This window comes from Echiichthys vipera (genome assembly GCF_963691815.1).
Source record: "Echiichthys vipera genome assembly, chromosome: X".
Lineage (NCBI taxonomy): Eukaryota > Metazoa > Chordata > Actinopteri > Perciformes > Trachinidae > Echiichthys > Echiichthys vipera.
In genome coordinates this window covers 35,844,837-35,871,731 of record NC_139825.1, presented here as the reverse complement: position 1 = coordinate 35,871,731, position 26,895 = coordinate 35,844,837, and the positions used below count along the sequence as shown (strand labels likewise).

At 43.5% G+C, this 26,895-nt stretch overlaps 1 protein-coding gene across 3 annotated transcripts; it reads left to right on the top strand.

The window, feature by feature from the left end:
* The first annotated feature begins 468 nt into the window (after positions 1-468).
* ubap2a (ubiquitin associated protein 2a) lies at positions 469-22,170 on the top strand. 3 transcript variants are annotated; one of them, XM_083938473.1, is made up of 27 exons: positions 469-513; positions 2,296-2,433; positions 3,037-3,114; positions 3,756-3,866; positions 10,062-10,224; positions 10,336-10,419; positions 10,504-10,567; positions 12,055-12,152; positions 12,353-12,411; positions 12,509-12,579; positions 13,419-13,611; positions 13,730-14,000; positions 14,110-14,414; positions 14,531-14,748; positions 15,466-15,748; positions 16,173-16,212; positions 16,335-16,509; positions 17,250-17,301; positions 18,226-18,526; positions 18,664-18,755; positions 19,935-19,985; positions 20,110-20,203; positions 20,289-20,705; positions 20,814-20,918; positions 21,001-21,068; positions 21,187-21,378; positions 21,467-22,170. In XM_083938473.1, the coding sequence occupies exons 2-27, from the start codon at positions 2,338-2,340 to the stop codon at positions 21,560-21,562; spliced, it is 3,777 nt and encodes a 1,258-aa protein (XP_083794599.1). In that variant the 5' UTR covers positions 469-513; positions 2,296-2,337; the 3' UTR covers positions 21,563-22,170. The 3 variants fall into 3 exon arrangements, with proteins under 3 accessions (XP_083794599.1, XP_083794598.1, XP_083794597.1); XM_083938472.1 differs by having other exon boundaries at positions 10,062-10,419; positions 20,295-20,705; XM_083938471.1 differs by having other exon boundaries at positions 10,062-10,419.
* The last annotated feature ends 4,725 nt before the right edge of the window (positions 22,171-26,895 follow it).

Genomic DNA, 26,895 nt, shown 5'->3' with positions numbered 1-26,895 from the left:
GGAACTAGGACCTTTTGGGGAAAAGCAGGGAACACAGGACCTTTTTTGGGAAAAGCAAGGAACCTAAGAACTTTTGGGGAAAAGCGGGGAACATAGGACCTTGTGGGGAACATAGGACCTTTTGGGGGAAAGCGGGGAACATAGGTATTCTCCCTGTAGGCATGGGCCCTTTGTAGATTTGACTGCTTAAAATAAATATATTGTCGGATGCTATGGTGAATAACGCTGGTTTGAGCCAGCAACCTTCTACCTAGAGCCCCAACAGACTCTAGAACCGCCTCTGGTCATAATGTGTAAACTATGTAGCTGTGTGCGTCTTTAATGAGCCATTAGAGGAAACTATATACATATGAACATAAGAGTAAAAACGCCTGTCCCTAGTTGGTTGAACTAGTGTGTTTGATAGTGTTGGGAAGTTGTGACCCGGAGAGGAGAGGGGAGCATCCACCACCGCGGTAGCGCACGTCACGTGACCACCTTGTCTGCTGCTGTCCGAGTGAAGCGTGTTAGCAGGTAATAAAAACACTATTTTTCTTATGTTTTTCCAAGTTCAGTTTCTGTGTTTTAACGCGTTTAAACTGTACACTTAAGAGCGCTTTCGCTGACATAGTTGGTCGCCAGCTTCGTTGTTTGGCTCACGCGGCGCTGCGGAGGGATGTCTTTCGCAATTTTTCTGTTGTCTTGTTTCCCGGCGAAGCAATGTCGGGATGTGACTGAGCTCTGCTGAGAGGCCTCTTTACATTTAACACAGCTAATGTTGTTGGCGAGTTTGTTGTTTGGCTGTCCAGGACAAGCCTGCTGTCACCGCCATTGTCGTTAGATAAGTGAGCGGATCTATAAATATCCCGTGTGAGATGTGAAGATGCCAGACCGTTGGTTATCAACTTGTTCCAGATTTAGGTAGCACCGTTAGCTCGCTTCATCGCTGCACCGTCTGTTCAGTCATCGACGGTTGTGTCAGCGTTAGCATGTCGGGAGCTAACATGAGGACAAAGGGACCCTAGTACCAACAAGCACCAAGTCGGTCAGTGTTGTGGTTAGTTTTTTACGAGTTACACACGCAACGTCAGTGGTTACCGTTAGCATCGTTTCGCAACAACGCTCCGCTTGTTTATTACTGAAATAATCAGTAACTTACAGTAAGTTAGCTGTAACCAGGAAGAAACTCAAATACGTAAACACGTACGTGTAACTCAACTGGTATTTGGTTTGTCATATCGGCATGTCCAAATACATGTGATGGACAATTGTTATCTGCTGAGTTACTGAACGATTGTTTTGTTATTGTTTATCCATACGAGAGACCCATACTTGTAATGATATGATCCCATTGTATTCATTGAATACAATTTTCAGCTGCTGCTGTAGGTTTCTCAGTTATAAAAATACATCTTTATTTATTTATATTTATTGACGGAAAATACATTTAAAGCCAGTTCGTCGTTTTTGCATTAGCTTTGTTCAGACCAGCAGCCAATGGCAGCAGTGTATTTGCCAACGTCACTCAGACACTGTAAGCCGGATTGCTATTGTTCTCTGACATAAAACAAATGGGTCACAAGGGATATATGTAGTTATTACTGTTGTAATGGACACCACAGTCAAGGTTTGCAACTGAGATTCCACCACAGGATATTTTTTCATTACAAGGTATCAAGCAAACATCTTTTCTATGTATTTGCGGTGGATAAAGCCACAGTGTGTTTATGGTTGTGAGAAATGTTATTTGCTACTGAAAATTATTAGTAGTACGCTATATCGTATCACACCCAATTTGTAGCAAAGTACTGTAACTTGTATAGGACTCAAATACATTAAAAATACACAGACAAGATAATCAACATTTTACAGCAGTGGTTTAGTAGGCGTGTGTCTACATATAATATCTCAGTTCCCAAAACTATCCAGCATGTAGAAGGGATGTGGGGTCAGGGTGTGTAGTGTTTGTTCTGCTTGACACAGTCAGTGCTGTTTGTAAAGAGGACACTGGGTAACTCTCCCTCCTTGACCTAGATTTTCAGCAAAGATGTTGTGTCACCAGGCCAACTGTGTTACAGCCTTCGTAAGGCCAGTATTCATGATTGTGCAATAACGCTTAGCTATGCTCACAACACATATTTCTGGTATTAAACTCTTATTTCCTTCTATGCACGCACAGAAGGGAAAGTATTGAGGCTCTGCTGTAACAGAATCGTAAATTGACTGCATGTGTTTTTGTTTTGTATGTAATCCGTGGGTCTAAAGATCTGTAGGTTAAGGTCACTCATCCTTCTGTGTTTCTTGTTTTCTTTGCAGATTTTTCTATTTTGTACATACAGAGTTTTGTATATACTGTATATGATGAGCTCGCTGGGCGGCGACAAGGCCCGGGGCCCTCGGGAGAAAGCGCTACCTGCTGCCACTCACACATCCCAACCACAGAAACAGATACAGGTGGGCCACCGTAGACACATAAACATGAAGAAACCTTATGGAAGCATACTCCTCTAAGCCACGTAAAATTTTAAACAAAAGACCAGTGTGTACATAGCTACCCTTGCCAACAACACTGCAATGCACAAAATATTTAACTAGACCTCCAATATTAGGGTTTAATTCATAGGATTTAATGTTTATTTTTATCCAAGCCACATAGCACATTAACTTTTACCCACTTTGACAATAGGGGGGACTTGCTTAGTAATTAGCAATACATACATAATTAAAACTGTACATTACAACATTATTATCTTTGTAAAGGTAACTTATGGCTGAGCTGTCGTATTGGATGCATTAAATTTGATCGGTGTACCTAATTAAGTACATATACTTTGTTCTGGGGATGTTGTCCTTTAATCACAAGGTTGGCGGTCCGATCCCCAGCTCCTCCTGTCCGTGTGTCGAAGTGTCCTTGGACAAAGACACTTGACCCTTAATTACTCCCAATGAGCAGGCCAGCTGTTTTGCGTGGCAGCTTCACCACCATTGGTGTATCAGAGGCTAATGGTATTGTCTTCCTGTTAACCAAAATTTTACCCAGTGGTCTCTATGTTGCAGGCTACTGCTGAGCAGATCCGCCTTGCCCAGGTGATCTATGACAAGAATGATGCTGACTTTGAGGACAAAGTTAACCAGGTGAGAAACACTTAGGATATTTACTAATGAGTCAGACTGAGTCAGGGCAAGCTGTTGACTCCATTATACTGCATGTTGACACAAAGGCTGCTACGATTCCTCAAGTGACTCAATTACTAAAAGTAATAAATACAAATTCTCTTTTAATTCTCTGACTAAAAACTGCCCGATTCCGAACAGAAACAGATAACACAGTTACACCGCCCTGGAGACAGACATTCTGTTAGAAAATGTTTTCTTAAAAACTCAAATTAAATTGGTTTAGTTTTGACAGAAAATATCATTGTATGCAATTTAAGAATAAAAAAATTAGATTTTTCTAAAAAAAAAAAAAAAAAGGGAAGCCAGTTAGTTGTACATTTTAAGAGACTTGTGTTATTTTCTTTTATATGTTTACTATAGTGCCTTAATAAAGCAAAAGCAATTATTATCTGAATAATTGATAGAATAATCCATAAAATACTTGATTACTAAAATAATGGATAACTTCAGCACTAGTGGACACATGAAAAATGCGTATTTGATGCTATGATTGGCACCTTGTCTCACCGTGACTTGTACATGTTATGCCAAACTGGTGCATTCACCTTTGTTGACTACTAGACATTTCTAACATGAAGTGCGTTTGTTGCTTTCCCCAGCTGATGGAGGTGACTGGTAAGAATCAGGATGAGTGCATGGTAGCACTCCACGACTGCAACGAAGATGTTAGCAGAGCCATCAACTTTCTTCTGGAGAGCACCTCGGACATGGTAAAAGACACTGGTTCTCATTTAATCTCATTTTTAACTTTACATACTAGCCCATCGTTATTTCTTTGCTTGGAAGGCATAATATGCAGCAGCATTGTATGATACCTGATCATTTGAAAAAATTGATGAGCATGTGGTAAAAAAAGAACCGCATGGGCTGTGGAAATAAGTGAGAATAATCTTTCATGCTCTAGATTTTCATGATCCTGGGATTGTGCATGTTGGCTCAGGCCCAGATACAACAGAGCTTGTTTTGCAGTTATGTCTTTTTGTTCTTCTTGCTACTAGGCAACCACTAAATTACCTGTCCTCAGCGATTATTTTACTGTAAAGTTAAATGACATTGGGCACCTCTCCGCTAGACATTCAGGGCGCTCCTGCAGATATGTGAGGTGCATAGAGCGGACAAAGGGTGCAAAGCGCTTCACTATCATTGAAAACACTTACGAGAAGCTGCCCTCCTCTTTTAAAATGTGTTCTGTCTGATCAGGGTCTTAAGCCTCGTGCTACCAGACTTTGGAATTCTCTGAGTTTCTGCGCTGCTCACATCATGAGACATTTTTAACAAAGGTCCAGCTGGGGTAGCCACAAGTTGTGAGGGTGCCTCTCAGGTGCTTGTGTTCTTCCCCTTTGCCCTGTGAGCTGGTGGGTACGTTATCAGCTCTGTTTTGCAGGTTTCTGATAACTCCCAGCTTGTGTTCCAGGGGGTGGTGGGAGTCAAACAGTAGATATTGATCTGTGTGAGTGGGTTTTCTGTATACCCCAATGTGGAGGCTCCTGTCATTCTCCATGTGGACGTCACAGTCTAAGAAAGGCAACTGCTGTCCTTGACTTCTTCTCTGGTGAACTTGTTGTTTCTGTCCACTGAGTTTATATGTTCTGAAAAAGTTTGCACTTCTTTCGAATTGCCACAATAGGGGATGCTGGTGAACCCATGGCACAGCTGTGTTTCTGTCTTTAAAAAATGCCATTAAACTGGAAATATGTGATGTTCAGGCACAAATCCAGAAGTTGGCAAATGTGGTCTGGTTTGGAATTTGTTGGGTTGTGTAAGGAGTTGTCCTGTGTGAGCTGCTCTCTTACTGTGGCCAGAGCCTCCATGGTTGGAAAACAGGTGAACAAGGAAGTCATGTCATAGGATACCATGGTTTTATCTGTATCCATTTTTAAGTCTTGGACTTTGTTCACAAATGGATGTTTCGGAGTCCATATAAGCAGGGGGTTGAGTCCTGGGGGTAGAGCCTGTAATATTGTGATTTGCCAATGACTCCTTCTTTTCGTAACTGCTGGTAGGGTCTCGTTTCAGAGTTTCATAAGTGTTGGAGTCACTGAGTAGTGCAGAGAACTTTGCATCTAACCTTGTCTGCTGGAAGGATTGTGATGTTGTGGTCTTTGCTCAGTGCTGTTACTGCTTTTCTCAATTGTGAGGCTGGATGGGGGGACCTTAGCCTGGGACAACGCTGCTGACACTTTTAACCTTAGCTGTTCGGCCTCAGTTCCAGTTAGGTTGTTTTTCTTTATAGTAGATTCTGTAGCTGTTATCAACTCCCTTATGGGTACCTCTTTTGGTGTCATGGCAAAGTTCAAGCCCTTTTGTCAATATTCCTGGATTGTAAATTGTGAAATTTCTTTGTTTGTCTTTCTTTGGCCCAAATTGGTGTACAATAATCCTGTGAATGTTCTCATTTGTCCCGGTCATCGTTATCCCCAAAGCAATTTCAGTCAAAAGCAACTGGACTGGGGTATCAGAGAAACTCAGGAGCATCTTCAACAAACACTGCATCCCTGTGTATTTCAAACCCAGTAACACACTCCGACAGAGACTAGTACATCCCAAGGACAGAACACCACACACCCACAAAAGCAATCTGGTTTATGCTGTCCAATGCAACGAGGAATGCAAAGATCTCTACACTGGAGAAACAAAACAACCACTGCATAAACGCATGGCCCAACACAGGAGAGCGAAATCCTGGAACATCCTGGAAAGAGAGGACAGATGGTTTGAAAGAGGAGTAGAAGAAGCCATCAACGCAATAGTAGAGAAACCATCGCTTAACAGATGAGGTCTAAGGGCGCAGTCAAACTGTCTGTCCGTACCGCGCCCCGGGCTTTAGGGTATTTGTCCCCCCCGCTGGCCAGGCCCGTTTGTACTCACACTGCCTGGGCCTCGCGCAAATGCTTCTTGCCTGTCTATACGTCATCACGGCGTAACTAGTCACACGCATTGATCGAGGTCATCGCGATGCGTCGCTTTGTTTACAAATCTTTCCATAGACCTCAGTTTTTGTGCGTCTTGTCCGACTGATTTTGATTCATTTCATCCGACCAAATCTGCAGTAAACACTCCACCTCCGCATCACACCAACGTGAACCTTTCGCCGCCATTGTTTTAAATGTCCGCGCAAACAGTCCTCTCCCAAACAGTCCGTGGCCGGCAAGCCGGCCGCAACTAGGCGCGGTGTGGTTGCACTCACACTGGTCAAACGAACTAGGCTTTACCCGTAAAACATGACACCACTTATCTACAATTTACAATGCTGCACTTTCATCCCTTCCCAGGAGATTCAACAATCTAACCTCAAAGAACAACTGTTCACAACTGGCCTCCTGTGACTCCAACGACTGTTGATAAGACTCAATAGAGCACTAACGAAGTCGAAACCTACTTCCCACCAACGACTGTCACTCTAATGGCACTTGGCGCACAAAGGGTTCCAGTGACATCATCGGCCTTGTGAGAGGTTAAATACCTGGATCTCCACACCAGTTGGTTGGACCAGTCCCAGCCTGGTCAGTTGCGTACATTAACTGATGAAGCCTCGTGAGAGGTGAAACGTCTTCCTAGACAAATAACCAAGTCCAGTTGCTTTTGACTGAAATTGCTTTGGGGATAACGATGACCTGGACAAATGAGAACATTCACAGGCTCAAATAAAGTAATGCATTCTGAATACTTTGGGATTACTTTTAGCTTACTTTGAAATGGTCTAGTTGAGCGTGTTTATCTGGGACACTGAATTTAGTTCACACTTGCGTTAGAGAACAATCTAATTCCTGTCTTCAGAGAAATAGTTATGCAAATACACAAAACACAAAAGTACGTTTCGTCCTGCAACTGTTCATCATGGATGTGATGTGGACATTCTCAACAATTAACATTAGAGAAAAACCTTCTCCCCAACAAGAAGATAAAACACAGCTATCTCTCTGTTTTTCTATTTCTGATATTTGACATCCTGCAATCAAACACATTACAGGTGATTAACCAGCAGCTGCTACTCATTACATTGAGAAATAACATTTCGGTATCTTCAAACCTATAATTGTATCTATATCTATCCCTGTAGCTTGTTTCTGATTGGAGCAATCTACGGTGTTACAACCGTCCCCTTTTACAACTGTACCTGATCTCCCCTACTACCAAATGTCTTTTTCAAAGGTGGCAGTAATGTAGTGCGCAGCTTTACAATCATATCCGCTACAGTAGATATGAGATGTGGCCTGAAAATCATCAGTAAGATGTTTGTGAATGTGACGAGAGAGGCTGAGCACAGCTGCTGCTGTTAGAGAAACACAACAGAAACCACTATAGGGTAACACCGGCTCACACTGATGACAGTACCCGGGGCAGCTGCCAGTGTTTGAGGCTACTGCCGGGTCCGTTGCTCTACTCATAAGCGCAGACCGTAGTTTAAGATGGCGGTGTGTTTTCCTACTTTGCTGGCAAGAGACCCCTCCCACAGACACACCATTGCTGTAGTGGCTCACTTCCACGGTCCCACCTGCATGGTGCAGTAAAGTAATCTGTAACGTCATCTTTTTTAAGAAAGTAACTGTATTCTGAATACACCAATTTAAACTGTAACTATAATGGAATACAGTTACGCATATTTTAAATGCGTAACGGCGTTACAAGTAATCCGTTACTCCACAACCCTGCTGCTGTGTATTCGCCTACTTCAGCCCAATACACGATCAGTGTAGTCTCGCTTTTAAAGTGCATGTAAAACAAAATGCAAGCCATTTCATGCCTTAAAATAGAATCATATCTGTTTTGTCAGACATTGCTATGGTAAATAAAACACCCTGTGTAGATAGTTTGTCGGACTGCAGGTCAGTATTCAACACTGACAAAAACAACTTTGGCCCCTTTTCAAATTTAAGAAAAAAATTAAAAAAATTCTGACACATCACTACCAGATTTCAAGTTATATAATATGCACATAAAATGAACATATGTTGTGAAAAAACATAAGTTGTTCTGTATTTGCTGGTGGAAATGAATTCAGTGAAACCAGTCTAAGCTGTCCTCTAGCACAGTGACTGTTTGGTCTTTTTATTATCAGTGACTTAGCATGAAAAGCTTCTATCTTCTACTCAGAGAGCAAAGTCAAACATGGTGCCAAATGTCTGGCAAACACTTCAGTATTGCAAGTCTGGGTGAGTGTCCCAACATTGTTTGAAGAATACCAGCTGGCACAGATGGAGAGGAGAGGCTGTAGGGCAGGGCAGGCAGCCAGACAGCTACCCTGGTTGTTTGGGTTTCGTGGAAATCTGAAAATAGCAAATAGCTGTTTTTCTCCTTTTACACGGAAGTCTACTGTTATGGTATATACTGTAACCCTCTGATTAAGTCTGCTTCTCTTGTACTCTTCAAGATCTTAACTGTCATAAACAAAAGGAATAATTACTGAGTGAGTTTTCTTCTGTTGTAAGTGTATGTGTAGCATTAGAAGAGCAGCCTATTAAATAATTAACACTAATTTAAGTGACTGTACAGTTATAGTCAGTATGTTGTTTTTCATTGAGATATTTAATATCTACCAAAAAATACACGGACCCAAGTCCTCATCTGGTATTTGTTTTTCATATCTAACACGGCTGCATAATACAAACTTCAGTACATAAGTTGGTAAAAGAAATACAGCTTTTCTGTAACTGAAATGTTTTTTATTGTATTCTGTAGTGTGTCTTTAACCCCTTGAACAAAAGTTTAAATGCTGTTATTCAACCACCCCGTAATGCCAGAGGCTACTTTGACATTATTAGTATATTGTGCGCGCAAGATAAACCTTTAGGCTTAATAAGGCTGTTGTGAGGGCGAGAATGCCATGCTGAATGAAGTGCTTGGTGCATGATGCAAAGGGACGTGGAAGTTAAGCCAAATGCACCATAAACACGAGGTTTAAGCTTCTTGGTTAACTACAAATGTCTGTAAATCATAATGGAACTGTGCATAGGCCCAACAGTGTAGATAGGCCTCTATAAGGTCTGATGAGATCCTGTGAGGGGAATGCGTGTTACACGCACACGCGCACACACATAAAAATACACACGGACACGGACCTAGTCAACAAAAAGGCCCGCGGTGAAGTGAATATGACAAACTACCTTACATGTTAGCCTATAGGCCTAAGCCAATAGCTTATCAATACACCTAGGCTTTTTTTTTAACAGGCATAAGTTAATCATGTAGAAAGCGATATTTCAATCTGCTCTTATTTGCTTCCACTGTATGTAGTCTTAACTGTTTATCTTAGTAAGCAAATTCTTGTAAACTCAGCTGTGTTCATAGGGCTCATGAATATTCACCTGATTATTATGAATATTAAGTAGCCATGTGAACCGCTGTAAAAGAGAAAAATAAAGAAGCCAAAGGGAGGTTGGAACACGCAATATCATTCCATCAGACCTTATATCTATACGGTTTAACCAAAGTCGGGCCTATGCACAGTTCCTTATGATTAACAGACATTTGTAGTTAACTAAGAAGCTTAAACCTGCATTTGGCTGAACTTTTACTTTCCTTTGTATCACGAACTTCATGCTGCACGGTAATCTTGCCCTCAAAACAGCCTCACTATCCTAAAGGTTTATCTTGCGTTGAGATATTAAAGTTTACCCACGCTTTACTAAGTCCCACGCGCAAGATACTAAAGATTGCTTGCGCTTGCGATTTATAAAGGGCACACGCTATTAAAAAAATCCATCCATGTCACCTCTGGGGCTTCATAAATCGAGGGAAAAAACATAGATTTTACTTTACTTACTGAAGCATATGTTGACATCTGATTTTGCTACTGGCTAAATGGTATAGTGTTTAATCTAGTGTACTAACAACAACAACAACAATAATAATTCTGTATTGTTTTGTTTTCCTTCTTTGCCTTGTTGTACCTGTTCTGTATTTAGACCTCATGGGAGACGGTAGGGAAGAAGAAGCCCCTAGTGAAGGAGGGGCCGTCAGACAGCAAGGAGAACAAGGAAAACAGGGAGAAGAAAGGAGAGAGGGAGGCTAGCAAGAGCCGTGCTGCTCCTAACCGCAAGGGCAGGGGGGCCAGTCGCAGCCGACCAGGTAGGGAGTATAAACTTTACATTCAATTTACATTTAGTTCCATGCCTCCTGTCTGTTCTGTAGTATATCAGTCTTTTGGCTTTTCTCACTTGAATGTTTGTACACATACAGCACGTCCAGAGGAGAATGGCGTGGATGTGACACCAGTGGACAGAGGTTCAGATCGAGGTCGGAGGGCCAGAGGTGGTGGCAGAGGTGAGTAAATGGCACTTTAAAATACTTCTCACACACCCAACACCTGAGTGGACGTTATTGACCCTTTGCGTGAATGTTATGCAGGATCTGGAGGTCGAGGCAGAGGTAGAGGACCACCAGGGAGCCGGTTCTCAGCCCAGGGCATGGGGTATGGTGGCAACACACACGCTCATAGGGGGTTTTGCATACTTTAAGGAGGAAATCAATTAGTACCAGACTGTTCTTCACGTCAGGAAATGTGATTTTGTTTGGATTTGGTTTCTGGAATGTTTTTCCAGGCCCTTTTGTTTGCTTGTGAGGGTACGTCCACACAATCGAAAACAACCTTTTTTTTCTCCATCGTTTTTAAAAAGTTTTCCGTCCACATGGACTCGGCTCAAGAAATATCTGCGTCCACACGAAACCAGTGAAACAGGCTAAAAACGCTGTAATACACATGCCAGGCCTGGATGTGGCGCTGTAACTGCCACAGAAATACACCATCAAGGAGAAGAAGAGAGGGAGAGTCGCTGTTGTGTCTAATCATAATCCGAACACCTGAGACTTTCTGGCCAAATCTGGTGACTTCCCAAATCCTCATCCATCCTAGAGAGAAATCTAGCCACTGTTTCTGGTGTTAAAGGAGACTTTTGTGGTGTTTTGGACTAACTTAGTGGATGCACTAATCCCTCTGCTGTTAATCCTCATCGAGCAGCAGGTGCTGCTGTGAGCACCTTCCCTGTCCCAAAGCACTCATGGACGGGCACTGTCTTTATTTATAAAAAGCTACTAATGACCAATTTAGCAACTTATTCAGACCATCTGGGAAAAGGGAGAATATATGGTCGGCCTAATTCATTCACATGCATGTTGCTCAGGGTCCAGTTCAGTCGGTGGGTCCATGTCCGTGCAGCAGCACTGTTGTTGTTATGTGCCGACGCAGGGGTTAGAGGTCAGAGGTGGGGAGATGACTGCAAAGTATGCGGTTTTGCCGTCCAGACGACAACGCCACAGGGGGCGTTTTCAAATTAAAAAAAAAACTTTTCAGGCTCCAATAACACTGGCTGAATGTGGATGGTCGGCCTAACAGATACTAAAAATGTGCCGTTGCAGGAAAACGTTTCCTTGTGTGGACGGTCTCAGACTACAGGAGTTTCAGGGCGATTTATTCCAAATTCACCCCTTCTCACAATTGGAGCCTTTGTCTGTACTGATATTTGTTTCAGATTATCTGGTAATGTGAGTGGTTTACAGATCTAATCTTAAACCTCCCGAACTGCTCCAGACTCATGTTTGATATTTAGGCGTTAAAATCTGGATGATTATGATTATGTCAGTACAGAGCTGCGATGTTAGAAAGCAACACCTAGCCCTTGAGGCTAACATCGGCTTGCATAAAGTTGAGAGGTATTAAAACTGACCTCAACTTCACTTCTCCCTGAAGGATAGACAACCAGTGTTGACCTAGTCCACCCAACCATTTTCTCACCCCTATACTAGAGGCTTTGCCTGATGAATAGTATGAAAAACACACACAGGACATTATTTCAGACACTATTTATAAGGAAAATAATTAAATAAATCTGTCTACCACTCCCTGCCCCTTCAGTTAATTTCTGTGTTACTAAATATACCTCCCCTTTACTTTTTTCCTAGGACCTTCAATCCAGCAGACTATACCTCAGAGGCTGGGTCAGGGAACACACAAACCGAGGTTTGGGACTCAGCAGCCAACAACAGCACAGATGGGACAGGTGAGCTCTTCAGAGCAGGTGTGCCACTCTTAACCTTTAAGGGCAGTTCTGTAGTGTGCAAATACATTTAATGTATAAGGCAGACAGTGACTGTGTGGCTGTTATGCAAATGTGCATACACTACAGGCATCCTGCATCGTGTTTACCTACTTATCCTACCTTTATTTGAACTTTGAGACTCATCATTGGTTGCTTTTTAGTTACCTGGAGGAATACCATGGAAGACTGGGCATCTGAGGATTGGAGTGAGGATGTTAGTGTAAGTTGACACAATTACAAGTCTGTCAATCACAATAAAATGTTTTGGTTTATATTTAAAACACTTGGTTCTCCTGTGCTTTTGTTTGTTCCTGCAGCTCTCAGAGACCAAAGTGTTCACCTCCTCATGTGCACCTGCTGCTGAGAATCACATCACACCTGGGCAAAGGTGAGTAGCTAGCTCATTAACATCATACATTGGCCAGATCTCTTATTACAGTGTAACTAAATGTCCCATACTGTAAAAAAGGAGATTTCCACTTTTTTGTGATAAAGTAGGTCGAGGTGCTGTATAAATACTGTTAAAGTATCAAAACACTCAATTTACAGAGAAATGAACACAGCCTGTATTCCAAAACTGTGTATTTAAACGAGCCGTACAACGGGTACAGTTGTGATGTCACAACTATTCTAGAGATAGGTAGAAAGTGCTGCTACAGTGCTGTTACAATCATTCCCTGGCTGCAATGACGGTACAGAGATGCCGAGAGCACAGATGTGGAAGAACCTGAAACGCTGATCAATCAGAGCAGACTTGGCTTTTTCGGGAGGGGGTCTTAAAGAGACAGACGCTTAAACAGACTGTTTCAGACAGAGGGGGAATACAGGTATATTTAGACAGAGTATGAGGAAAATATTGTGTTTTTTTTTACATTAAAGCATGTAAACATGTTCTTGTAAAAACTAGTATGGACCTGAAAATGAGCATAATATGGGACCTTTCATTTCACAATGATTACCAACTATTTTATACAACAAAAAGCTCAGTAGTTTTAGTTTCTTCTATTCTAAAAGTCTGTCAGCAATGAAGGAGTTACTAAACTTTTGGTATATTTTACATGCTGTAAAAGTGCAGTGCTGTACAGTGTGAAGTTATATTGGTAATGGAAAACCATGCCATGCAGGATTTACTTGTATTAATTGTATTAATAACATTACATTGGCAACCTTTGACATGGTGTTCTGCAAGAATTTCCTAATTGACTTAAATAACTGTTTCTGTGTTAGTCTGGACCTTGCTTCTCTGCTCCAAAAGCCTGTGGTTGGAGCAAGAGAGCCACCCTCGTCCTCTTCCTCTCAGAGCCTGGTCTTTACCAACTCACACCACCACCACCAGCTACCGCAACAACAGCAACAGCAACAGCAGCCGCACCCCAGCCGCAACACCACCAGTAGCACAAGCTACGCTCATGCTGCTCTGGTAGAAAAAAAATTGCTTTTGATACTCTGCAACCTTCTTTCATAAATGTATCTTCATCAGTCACATGTAAATATACACATAGAAGACTGATTACACTATCTCCTCCTGTCTGTGCCAGTCGTCAGTTCTAGGAGCTGGTTTTGGGGACTTGGGTCAGGCAAAAAGGACTCAGCCCAGCGCTGGAGCTCAGATACTGGAACAGCTGAAGGGTCCTGGCTTGGGTCCACTCCCCTCATCCCAAGCGGCACCTCCTGCCAGCACCCAAGGCAGCAACACCTCCATTGGCCTACTTCCAGGCCTGGGAGCACCTGTACCTCCACCCTCCTCATCTAGCTGGGACATAAAGGCTTCAGAATCCAACACAACATCATTATCTTCACAGTTTAGCCGTAAGTGTTCAAGTGGTACCCTCATAGAGCAGCCATGCACAAGTTTTCTGTTTTTGCCACAGGAATTAACATTCAAACCCTTGTCCTGTGTTTTGTGGTGTGTTTGCAGGTGAGTTTGGTCTGCAGCCAGAGCCTTCTCTTGTGCTGAGCCAGCTGGTTCAGAGGCATACAGGACCCTCCTTGCCTCTGGCACGTCAACCCAGTCCACCACTGCAACATCAAGCGCCCCCTGCTTCATCCTTCCCTGCTCCACACCACACCAGCACGCCAGCACAGGCTGGCACGTTGATGGCTCCTGCTGGTGCTAAACCTCCTGCCCCCGGCGCAGGGCTGGACCCTCAGGGCAGCAGCACACCACAGCAGCAACGGGCACAGCTTAAAGGCCAGAAACGAAGGATACCTCCCACATCGAAGGTAGGGTCGTTGATGTTGGGATGACTTAGGCAAAAATGTAGTGTTTTAGCAAATCTTTTGTAAATTACCTAATAATAATAATATTAATAATGAATCTAAAATCATGGTCCTGGCAGATCCCCTCCACAGCAGTAGAGATGCCAGGCTCAGCTGACGTCCCTGGGCTAAACCTCCAGTTCGGAGCTTTAGACTTTGGATCGGAGTCAGCATTGTCGGAGTTTGGAGTGGACAATTGTGTGAGTGCAGCATCCAGGGAGACCACACCGGCCCCTGCCCCAGCACTGCCTGCACCAGGGACACAGAGTCAGACAAGCCTGTACTCCAAACCACTCAGGTACCGTCACTGCTGACAGACTTTTTTTATATATAATTACAGAAGCTGTGTATTTAAAGCCCAGTTCAGACCAAAGATTTGCAACGAGTCGAGTTGAAACTTGCAACTACTTGCAACGTGCAGGTCTGCAACGTTCTGAAACCTGCCCTTTCAGACCAAGGAGACGAGGTGAGACGGTTTCGACGTCTCCGTAGCGATGCCTCTCTGTACTTCTGTTCTAACCTCTGACTTTTCAGGCTTTTTTGCGTAGCTGGATATAATTTGTACTGTTTTATTTCCCTATAAACACACACAACACAACTATTTATATTCACTACTTTGTTCTGGATTACGCTGATCACCCTCCTTATTCATTGTATTGCTCGCTCGACCCTCTCTCTTTCTCTCTCTCTCTCTCTCTCTCTCTCTCTCTCTCTCTCTCTCTCTCTCTCTCACACACACTTGTTAAGCCTATGATTGATTGATTGATTGGCTGTTGAAACAAGTGATGTTCTAAAACCAGCTGCCTGCGATTTGGCAAGTTGAATCACAGGCGACAACATCAGCCGGCTAGATTCACAACATGACGGGTCAGTTCACACCACTGCAACTGTCACCTGCGACTAAAACTGTTTTGTTCCGAATTGTTGGTCTGTACTGGGCTTAAGGAAGTTTACCTCTAAAATGCACACTTTAGATCTAATAACTTGTTTTTCTCTCCCTGCTGTTGTCTTGCAGTGAGTCGCTGGGCAACACACTCTCCGTTGCCCTACCTCTGCCCCTTTCCTCATCAGAGCCAGTATATCACTCCTCTGGGCAATTGCCTAGCCTCACTCCCTCTTCATTAGGGAACTCCAGCTCCTCCCACCCTCCTTCCTGTCCTTCAATAGCCTCCACCACCTCCTCCTCTGCACCCTCCGCCTCTCATTTCTCCACAGTGGGGGGGAGTTATGATGGGACAATGCCCCCACACACACGACTGGCCTTTTCCCAGAGTAAAGAGGCCACAGGGCCAGTAATGGTGAGTAGAAATTGCCAAGAGAAATGCTCATTGTGCCTTTTAGTGCTTTTAACCTTTGTAGTTGATAGAGATGAGAAATTTTCCTAACTCAAATATATAAATACTGAGAACGTGCAGGTCAACAGGTCCCATGAGGGTCAGCCTCATGTTGGGAAACTGACTGACTGTATGAACTTAAAGGTTGTTATAGCATTTTTTTTTTCAAATGAGTTTAATGTTCAATTTCTGACCAGAATATGGGCCAATAGTCCCTTATAGCAGCCCTCTTAACGCATTATCAAACATGATAGTAATAGCATGAATTATTTTGTGGTCATCTGCTATATAATTCAAGTCGATGTGAATTTAATGATGTCTTGTGTGTACTATCTATGTTTGATAAATAGATATGGCCGTGGTCTTAATGTGTTTTTCTTGTGCCCAGAATGGTCTGACTAGTGTAAGGACCTCTGCTGCTCTAGAAAGTAAGTTACCTACTAGTGATTTATTTGTTCAATGTATACTTTCTATTGTGAATGTCTACCAACAGCCATCTTTCTTTGGCTATGCTTTACAATTAAAGACCTTTTTTCCCTACTCCTCTCAGCTTCATCAGCATCTTCCACACCGAAGCCAGAGTCGCCATCTCTGAACATCAGCACCAACGGTGCCTCAGCACCCTCCTCCCACTTACCCTCTACCTTGCCTGCACACAGCTCCAGCACGCTCTCCAACCTGGCACAGGAGCTGCCCTCAGCCAGCCACCTCAACTCACTTAATAGGTGACAAACACAAACATGGCAAAAGGGGAACAGATAAAAATAATCTTTTCAAGGTTGAATTTACTACCTTTGGCAAATTAAGTGATGTAATTTATAATGCTGCCCCCTAAAAGTCGATGAGTCAAGTCATCCATTGGTGACCCCTCGGTCACTTATTACCCCTGCACCTGTGACAGCCGTGGCCAGAGGCATCATGTTTTTGGGTTGTCCCTTCCATTCCTTCCGTGAATGTGATATCTCAGGAACGCCTTGAGGGATTTTCCACTTGACGCGAGGATGAACCTGATTTTGATGTTTAAAGGTCAAAGTCACTCTGACCTCACAAAACAAGATTTGCTGTGCTAGTTATGACAAAAGGAAAGTGATGACATTTTATACAACAGTTATTTCCGTCCAAGTAACATGATTGGACAAGAGGCTTTGCATTCCATGAGTGCTGATATTCAGTACAACATCACTGTGACTTTCAACTTTATGTATTACGTCGCCTTACAAGAACTCCAGCCATTAATTACATTAACAGTCATTAGCTTGTGTGTCTCAGGTCATAACAACTTTTGCACAGCAAGTGCAAAGATTGAGAAGTGTAAAAAACAATCCACAATGTGGACGAAATTATCACTGAAACTTGTGCCAGTGGATTATCTGAAAAAAACACAAATCTTTGTATTGAACCACCAAATCCACTTCAAATCAACAGTTTACTGATGATGCCTCTACTCTCTGTCTTCACTCTACAGCCATGTCAGCAATCATTCCTCAGTTTCAGCTCTGGGCTCCAGCTCCCTCACTGTAAGTATCTTCTTCTACAAGCCCATTTCTAAAACCTTCTGTGTGATGACTTGTCCTGTGTAATGATGTGCAAACAACAGCCGACTCTGTTGTATGCCACATAAAGCTACGTGATTTCAGCATTATCCCTATTCTATTACATGTTACAAAGTTGATATAAGACACTGAATACCAACCAAAATCAAAGTCGCATCCAAAGATTTACTCGTTTACATGCAGTTTAAAAACCAGATTATCGGGTTAAGGGCATACCCTGGTTTCTTAAACACCATGTAAACACCATACCCTGGGTAAAATCGGGGTTCTCATACCCTGGTTAACAGACCTAGAGAACTCCTTCAATTCCCAGATTATTCACGCATGTAAACAGCATTCTTGGATTATTATCGTGTTTCTCGTCTGCGCATGCTGCCCACTCCGCAACAGTGGCTTTTGACCAGAAAATAGAATAAACCAGGAAGCAACAGCGCCAAAATAATAGAGTGTTACCTTAAAACCAAGTGAGGACTTTGCAATGGCAAGTAACATCACTACCAAGAAGACCTGTTTCGGTCATAATTGTGTCCAAAATTCGGCCATTTGTAATTTTGACAAAGTTGAACCAGATATAAAGCTGTATCAGCTGTATGTTGGCGGAGCACCACCTACTGTACTGGCGGTCTAGTTACTCCGTAATTATCCCATTTAACTCCCTTTCATGTATACAAGGGGAACTTCAATATTCTGATTATGCCTTTAACCGGGGTAAGGCCATTTTCGGGTTACTGATTTGCATTTAAACCCACTAAGTGATTATTTTGTCTGTGTACTCAGTCAGTACCACGTAACAAACAACAAATTGTTTGCATGCATTGCTAAATTAAATGTGAAAAAAACATCTTCCTTTAAAATGTAACCAATTCCCCCTTCCGTCTCTGTCCTCAGTACACCAGTGTTGACAACAGCAGCGTGAACTCTCTGGCTCCTTCCTCCTACACGTCATCGCAGCCCTCGGCACTCCACTCAACCCACAACAGCAGCAACAGTAGCAGCGGCATCAGCCACCTGGCCAACATGACACACATGGGCAACATGAGCAGCACAGTCAGTGGCATCGTTGGCCCTAGTGGACTTCACTCTGCTGCCATTGCTGCCAGCACAGCGCTGGGACTTGGCTCCAATGGAGCTACTGCCACGTCCAACCTCTCTGCACCGAGGACCACACCCCTGCTCTCCTCCTCCGCAGGTATACACACACACACACACTCCAGACACGGGTAATGTTAACGTGTGCTCCCATGTTGATATAAGCCCAAATAGTTGGAATTGTTGTAGTTTCTTCACATGAAAGTATATGAAAGTGATGGGTCATTGTGTTGACAGGTAAACCTCCTCCTAACTTGTCCCAGGGAGTGCCTCCTCTATTGCCCAACCAGTATATCATGGGCCCAGGAGGGCTGCTGCCAGCATACCCTGTAAGTAACCCCTCAGGATCTAGAATTATTTGAAGTGAACTCACACAAATCATGATATTAATCATGATTTCAGTACCGTCAATGTAATCACTGTCAGTCAGCCATTCAAATCCGTACTATAGCTTGGATTTTTTTTTTCAAGTGGGTTTGTATGAGGTGCTTATCCATAGTCAGTGTATTACCTACACAAGATGGCGCTCTGCACGACCCCAGTTTGGAGACGTAAGCAGGAGGACGGGTACTGCTGTAAATAAGGGCAACTAAATTAATTTTAGCCACCCCAAAAAAACGTTAGGAAATAAAGTAACCGATTGAGGCAATGTTCTCATTTGTCCCAGTCATCGTTATCCCCAAAGCAATTTCAGTCAAAAGCAACTGGACTTGGTTATTTGTCTAAGAAGACGTTTCACCTCTAATCCAAGAGGCTCTTCATCAGTTCATGTACGCATCTGACCAGGCTGGGACTGGTCCAACTATCTGGTGTGGAATGGCCTCCTGTGACTCCAATGACTGTCGTTAAGACTCAATCGAGCACTAACAAAGTCGAAACCTACTTCCCACCAACGACTGTCACCCTAACAACGGTCGTTAGCGCTTGTTGCACAAAGTGTTCCAGTGACATCATCGGCCTTATGAAAGGTTAAATACCTGGATCTCCACACCAGTTAGCTGGACCAGTCCCAGCCTGGTCAGATGTGTACATGAGCTGATGAAGCCTCTTGGATGAGAGGTGAAACGTCTTCTTAGACAAATAACCAAGTCCAGTTGCTTTTGACTGAAATTGCTCTGGGAATGTTCTATGAGTTAAAATGATTTTCAATAGAGTCTGGTGGCTTTGACCGGAGCATAGATAATGGCTTCAGACCCCCTCAGGTAAACATAACTGGGCTGTTGGATGGAAAGGTAAAGCTGTGAAAATATTCTAAATATGGCTTGCACAGTTTTTTTTCGGCGGCTAAAATATGTTTAGCAGCCCCCCTGTCCTTCCTGCTTCTCCAAGCTGGGGTTGTGCAGACCGCCATCTACAGTAGGTAACACAATGACTATGGTAAAGTACACATACAACCAAAAAAATCTGAACTATCCCTTTTTAAAGAGTATTCAGTGACTGTATATATGTTTTTATTTTGAAACATTTAGCATTTTGTTTTAGCTGTAACTATCCTTTGTGTTTCACAGCAGATCTATGGTTACGAAGACCTCCACATGCTCCAGTCCAGACTGCCAATGGTCAGCCTCATAACCATTGACTCTTAGGACAACTGCTCACTTCTTCTCTAGTACTCACTCAAGTTTTTTTTAGCTTGTTTGGTTGTTATGTGGCTCTTTTCCTGATTATCTCCCGTCCTTTTAGCCCTCTTTGCAGGATTACTATGGAATCACATTCCCTGGCCCCACAGCGACTCTCTCTGGTAGAGACGGTAGCCTAGCCAACAACCCCTACTCAGGTAAAGCACCTTCACCCTTTGGCCTTGTACACCACCTGAAGATATCCTGTGTTTGTTCTCACCTATCATCTCAATTGTTTGTCAGGTGAAGTCACAAAGTTTGGCAGGAATGACTCCACCTCCCCGGCACCCCCCACAAGCCTGGCAGCACCGCAGCCTCCTCAGGGCCAGAGCCAAGGACAGAGCCAGGCCCAGCCTCAGCCTCCTCAGGCCCAGCCTCAGCCCCAGGGCCAGCCGCAGCATCACAGCAGTCAGCAGGCCTTTCTGCCTCCGGGCTACAGCTACACAGGCCTGCCTTACTACCCTGGGGTGCCCGGTGCTGTACCCAGTGCTGCTGCCTTCCAGTATGGCCACACCATGTTTGTTCCACCCGGGGGCCCGGGACCAGCCTCAGCCAAACAGCATAGTATGAGCCTCGGTCTGGGAAACCCTTCGGCTAGCCCTTTCCAGCAGCAGACACAGCAGCAGCCCAGTGGTTACGGCCAGCATGCTTTCAGCTCAGGTTAGTGACCACACCAATTAATAACCGTTAAAAATAATATTTACATTTTGGGAACTTCATTAAAGTCGTGTGTTTCCTGTCAACGTTAAACTTTGTTTTCCTTTCTAGGGTATGAGGAGCTGACAGCGGGGCCAGCAGGAGTGGACTACAGTAAAGGGTACAACTCCTCCTCACAGGCACAGGCCAAATCTGCTGCTTCTGGGCCTGGGAAAGGTAAGAAGAAAAAAAAACATAATTTCTGATATCTTCATTCATTGTTTAGAATTATAATGTGTAAATGTTGTCATTCTGCTAGGCGTATCAGTGACGTCCAGTAACTCGGGTGTTCCAGACATCAGTGGAAGTGTTTACAATAAGACCCAGGTGAGCCTCAATCGCCTCAACTCCCTACCCACCCTGTTGTCTCGCTATACAGTTCATTGCTTTTACTTATAAATAACCAGATTGTGTGTTTAATTTGTCCTATATCCTCTGCCTGCAGTCTTTTGATAAGCAGGGTTTCCATGCGGGGACCCCTCCTCCCTTTAGTCTGCCATCAGCACTGGGGGGTCCAGGTCCTCTGAACCCAGGAGCAGCTCCTGGAGGCTATGCACCGGCCCCATTCCTCCACATCCTGCCTCACCAGCAACCACACTCACAGCTGCTGCACCATCATCTAGCTCAGGATGGACAGGTAACACCCCATATATTTATTTATCTGTTGTACAGGTTTTACCGGTGAGTTTTTCAGGGGCTTACACGTTATGTCTTTCCGTGTTCAGGGTGGCCCTAGCCAGCGTGGCCAGTCCAGCAACCTGCAGCAGAAGAGCCAAGTCAACAAGTCGAGCTATGGCAGCTCCCCCTACTGGGCCAACTGAGATGGCTACATCTATGGTGTACGCGCATGGACTCCGACACCAGCACACAGCACCACACCTGCAGATCTGACTAACGAGATAATGGAGGGACAAACCATTTTACAATACAAGCTAAAACACCCCCCCCCCCCCTCCCCGCTCTGTATATCCCCTTTTCAAATTATGGCTGTTGTATGTAAAATATATTTATGTATGTATTTATACAGTATATATGTATTGGTAGGACATAAAATGTGGTTTTCTGCATTTTTTTTTTTTTTGAAGGACATTTAATTTAAAAAAAAAAGTGGAAAGATGAGAATGCTAAATCATGGAGATGATGTTGGTGAATATACTTGAACACAAGCATCTTGTGGTGTGGATTTTTTTTGTATGCATACATGAAGTGAGAATGATGTACATAGATTCTACACATCATTTTCACAGAAAAGGTCTTTTTTATTTTAGAAGAAATAAGTTTTTGTAACTTTGGTCTCCCGCATCTGTGAATCCTTATATTGAGGGTGACTTGAGTTGATAGCTTGACTTTCTATTTCTTATTTTTGCCCTGTTTCCCTTCATTTGTCTCTCATTCCTCAACTATTTCTAGTTGGCTGGTTTTACCAGCTAGGCCTTGGATTTGATGTCATTTTAACATTGGTTTAATCCTTGTTGTCCAAATTAAAAGCTCTGAACAGTTTGTACGGGTCTGGCATCAATATTTACCAACCACATCCTTTTTCTGGATACAGACACACAAGTTACATGCAGCGTTATACTAATCCAGCATAAGCCAATGTTTTTACAGTCTAACAATGCAGGATAGTCAAGGCAACAAGCTATACCAGATGACCAAAGGCTATCACTGTCCAAACATGTTCAGGACATGGCAGTACCGAGGTCAATATCATTCTTTTGTTTCTTCTTGGCAGGAGCGTCCGTTTTCTTTGGCTGAACTTCAGATTTTCGTTTCGTGTTCCTTCTTCCAGTTCCTCTGCTCCGTTCGCTGCAGCAGTGGTGTCCTCCATCTCCATGGGCGCTTGTTTATTCTTCAGAGGTGCAGGCTTCTCCAGTCTCTGCCTGCGAATAGGAAAAAAGATGAGGTCAGAGACAGGTCCGTGTATCTTTTGGTCAATCCACAAACAGATATTAAAAACAAAAAAAAGTTGATTTGATTTTCATTTTAAAATACTGAAAATAATATGCATGTCTTTTTTTATTTGTCAAGTTCAGAAAGGGATGAACTTAATTTAAAAAAATGAGAAAAGAAACACACCTGACGTTCATGAGGATAAAAAACACACCTGACGTCAATGAGAATAAAAACACACCTGACGTTAATGAGAAAAAATACACCTGACGTTCATGAGGATAAAAAACACACCTGACGTCAATGAGAATAAAAACACACCTGACGTTCATGAGGAAAAAAATACACCTGACGTTCATGAGGATAGAAAACACACCTGACGTCAATGAGAATAAAAAACACACCTGACGTTAATGAGGGAAAAACCCCACCTGACGTTAATGAGGATAAAAAAAACACACCTGACGTCAATGAGAAAAAAAACCTACACCTGACGTTAATAAGGAAAAAAAACACACCTGACGTGATCCATGCCTACCGGCTAAGGAGACTCACAGCACTCCACGAGCGCCTTGCAGCACAAATGAAGCAGCTGCTGAGAGACGGGACTCACCCAGAATGGCTAACCGAGGGGCGAACGGTCTTGATCATGAAGGACCCCATAAAGCAGGGCTGGGCAATTCTCATCCTGGAAGACCACTGTCCTGCATGTTTTAGGTTTCTTCCTGCTCGAACACACCTGAGTCTAACAATAATCAAAACTGTGACAAGCTTCAACTGCTTTATAACGAGCAAATCATTATGATCAGGTGTGAATCAGGTGTGTTGGAGCAGGGAGAAACCTAAAACGTGAAGGGCAGTGGCCCTCCAGGACCGGAATTGCCCGCCCCTGCCATAAAGGGTGCAGTCCCCTCCAACTATCTGCCAATAACCTGCCTCTCCACAACATAGAAGCTCGTGTCCGGCATCATTGCGGCTAAGATAGGTGGGCACATGGACCAATACATGAGCAAAGAACAGAAGGGCATTGGTAGAGACACCAGAGGAGCCAAACACCAGCTCCTGGTTGACAGAACAGTCGCCCAAGACTGCAAGTCCTGACACACCAACCTATGCACAGCCTGGATTGATTACCAGAAAGCCTACGATTCGATGCCACACACTTGGATCACAGAATGCTTGATGTTGTACAACATCAACAGGACTCTAAGGGCCTTAGTTGTAAACTCAATGGGGATTTGGAAAACCACACTCGAGGCCAGTGGCAAGCCACTTGCAAGTATCCATCAGAGGTGGCATCTACCAAGGAGATACTCTGTCCTCACTGCTGTTCTGCATAGGTCTGAAACCCCTTAGCCAAATAATCAACAAGACTGGCTATGGATACAGCCTCAAGAATGGAGCTAGGATCAGTCACCTCCTCTACATGGATGACATCAAGCTGTACGCTAAGAGCGAACGAGACATCGATTCCCTGATCCACACCACCAGGATCTACAGCAATGACATGTGGATGTCATTCGTGCTCGAGAAATGTAGAAGAATGGTGACACGGAGAGGCAAGGTAGTCCACACCGAAGGGGTCCCACTTCCAGAAGGAACAATAGCAGACGTGGAGGACAATTATAAGTACCTTGGAATACCACAGGCAAATGGCAACCTCGAACAGACAATGAGGAAAGCGACAACTGCCAAATACCTTCAGCGAGCAAGACAAGCCCTAAGAAGCCAGCTCAGGGGCAAGAACTCGTCTCGGGCAATAAACAGCTACACCCTGCCAGTGATCAGATACCCTGCGGGAATAATCAGATGGCCAAAGAACGAGATAAAGACCACAGATGTTAAGACCTGGAAGCACCTCACCATGCATGGCGGGTTCCATCCCAAATCCAGAAAACTGAAACTCAAGGAACAGAAGTAGAAGTAGTCACGCAGTACATCATTGTAGGTGAACATGGTGCAGCTCCCAGCGGGGAACCTAATGATTTCATCTCTAAATGGCAAAATGTTCCAGAATCAGCTCCTCACAACACACTGCTGGTGAATAGCAAAGCCAAAGCCAGAGAATTAGGTCCCATGATGAAAACGTCAGAAAAAGCAGAATGGAAAGCAACCGACAATCCGTAGATATTTCAGACGCAAGACTCAACATAGAACATCAATGTTGGCTAAACCACAGGAAGTAAATATAATGGCAAAGGTTCTGAAACACAGGGACACAAAGGTAGAAGAGACAGAAAACAACCTGTTGGAAGACATGTTGATCAAGTGCCGGATCACTTATGGCCAAAAAAATTATTCTGCAAGGCTAGTAACGGTAGATCTCAATCCAAGGGAAACCCTCCCCAATCGCCGGAAATATCCGGTGAGGCCGGAAGCGGATGAAGGAATAAGTAAGACCATTTTTGGTCTGCTAAAAGCAGGAGTTTTGATAGAAACACACAGTCCATGTAACACTCCAATATTTCCAGTGTTGAAAGGCAATAAGCCCAAATACAGGTTAGTGAATGAATTAAGAATTGTAAATGACAGAGTACAGGGCAAAGTAGCAGAGGTACCAAACCCTCACAAATGTGCCTCCGGATGCAAAATTTTTCACAGTCATTGACCTGTGTTCAGCATTTTTCAGCATTCTCCTACATGAAGACTTGCAGTACTTATTTGCATTCACTTATAGGGGAAAGCAGTACACTTACACCAGAATCCCGCAAGGATTTTTGGGAATCGCCAAACATTTTCAACCAGATACTGAGGCACGATTTGGAGAGGTTGAAGCTCAGTGGCACACTGTTGCAGTATGTAGATGATCTGTTGCTCCGTGCACCGACACTGGAGGACTGTCACAAAGACTCCATCAAAATCCTCCAGTGATTGGTAGAAAGAGGGCATAGATAGTCAAAATCAAAGCTTCAGTACTGCAAAACACAGGTAGAGTATTTGGGATGAAAATCTGAGAAGTAACTATAGCACTTTCACCTTCCCAATCGAAAGGGTATAGGTAAAGCTCCAAAACCACATACTGTGGGACAGATGATGACATTCTTATGAATTACAGGATTTAGTTGTTGAGATGTTGAGTTGTTGTTGTGGATGGAGGTCTACGCAGAAAAAACATCTCCGCTGCGAGAATCAATTAAATAGGCAGACACCCAGGTCTTAAAGGCTCAGCCGAAGTGGACTATAGAGGCAAACAGTGCTTTTGAAACTCTAAAAATGGACATGAAAATTGTGCACCAATGTTAGCAACACCTAACTATAATAAGCAGTTATTTATGTATGTAGCTAACAGACAAAACAAGTATGCCTCAGCAGTATTAATGCAAGGGACATGTCGCGGTAGAAAAAACAACCAATAGCATACTGAAGCTTAAAGTTGGATTATGTTGTGCAGAGATAGCCTCCATGTTATCAAGGCCTAGCTGCAGTGCATTATTCATATGAAAAGGCGGCAACAGTGACCATGGGGTACCCAGTTACCTTCTTGACACATCACAAGATCCAAAAACCAAGATCGTTGTTCGTAAATCAGGGCTAGTTTGTGATGACCCAGGCAAGGTGCTTACAATACATGACATTGTTAACATATCCGGATGTAACCATACAGAGATGTAACACAACAAATCCAGCTTCAACAAATTAGGGACATGCACAGCGACAGCTTTGCTTTTCCAGTGTTGTAGTATAGTGGAAGGACAGCCTGGATTGCACTCACAGCAGAGTGGCATGGAGGAGATTGGGAATGAAATGATGATAGAGGAGGACATTGTTGTGGGCACATCATATTTTGACCAGCAGTCATTGTGACGGGAATTACAATTAACATGTTTTGGGTTTTAAAACACTGGACAAAACATATTCTCTATCTCCTTATGATGCAGAAGTTTTTTTGTTTTTTTTAATCTTTGTATGCAATGTATAGCCCTGTATATCTTGTGAAGATACTTCCCTTTATCCTGTGATACAAGTGGGACGGAAATTTATAATTATGACTCTGTGTAACTCAAAGCATGGGACAAGTTGCCCTCATGCTCTGCAAACATCATGCCAGCTGGGCTGTTTGCACTGCTTGTATTTAAAACTCTACAGACCCGGACCTTGGGGGCAATTCAATAAAGGAATCCAAGAATAAAGATAAATTAAAGCTACAAGCAGCGACGAACGGGCCCTCGCACCTGGTGCATGTCAGGGAGGTGGCTGGTCACCAGCACTGGCTTCATCCTCATGAGAAATTTGGGGCATATTAGACAATGTATGTTGAAGTTAC

Bases quoted from the DNA above. Each gene is read 5' to 3' on its own strand.
- ubap2a (XM_083938471.1), top strand. From the start codon at position 2,338: ATGATGAGCTCGCTGGGCGGCGACAAGGCCCGGGGCCCTCGGGAGAAA. The intron at 12,153-12,352 runs GTGAGCTCTTCA...GTTGCTTTTTAG, and splicing joins CAACAGCACAGATGGGACAG to TTACCTGGAGGAATACCATG. The intron at 16,213-16,334 runs GTAAGTTACCTA...TACTCCTCTCAG, and splicing joins GACCTCTGCTGCTCTAGAAA to CTTCATCAGCATCTTCCACA.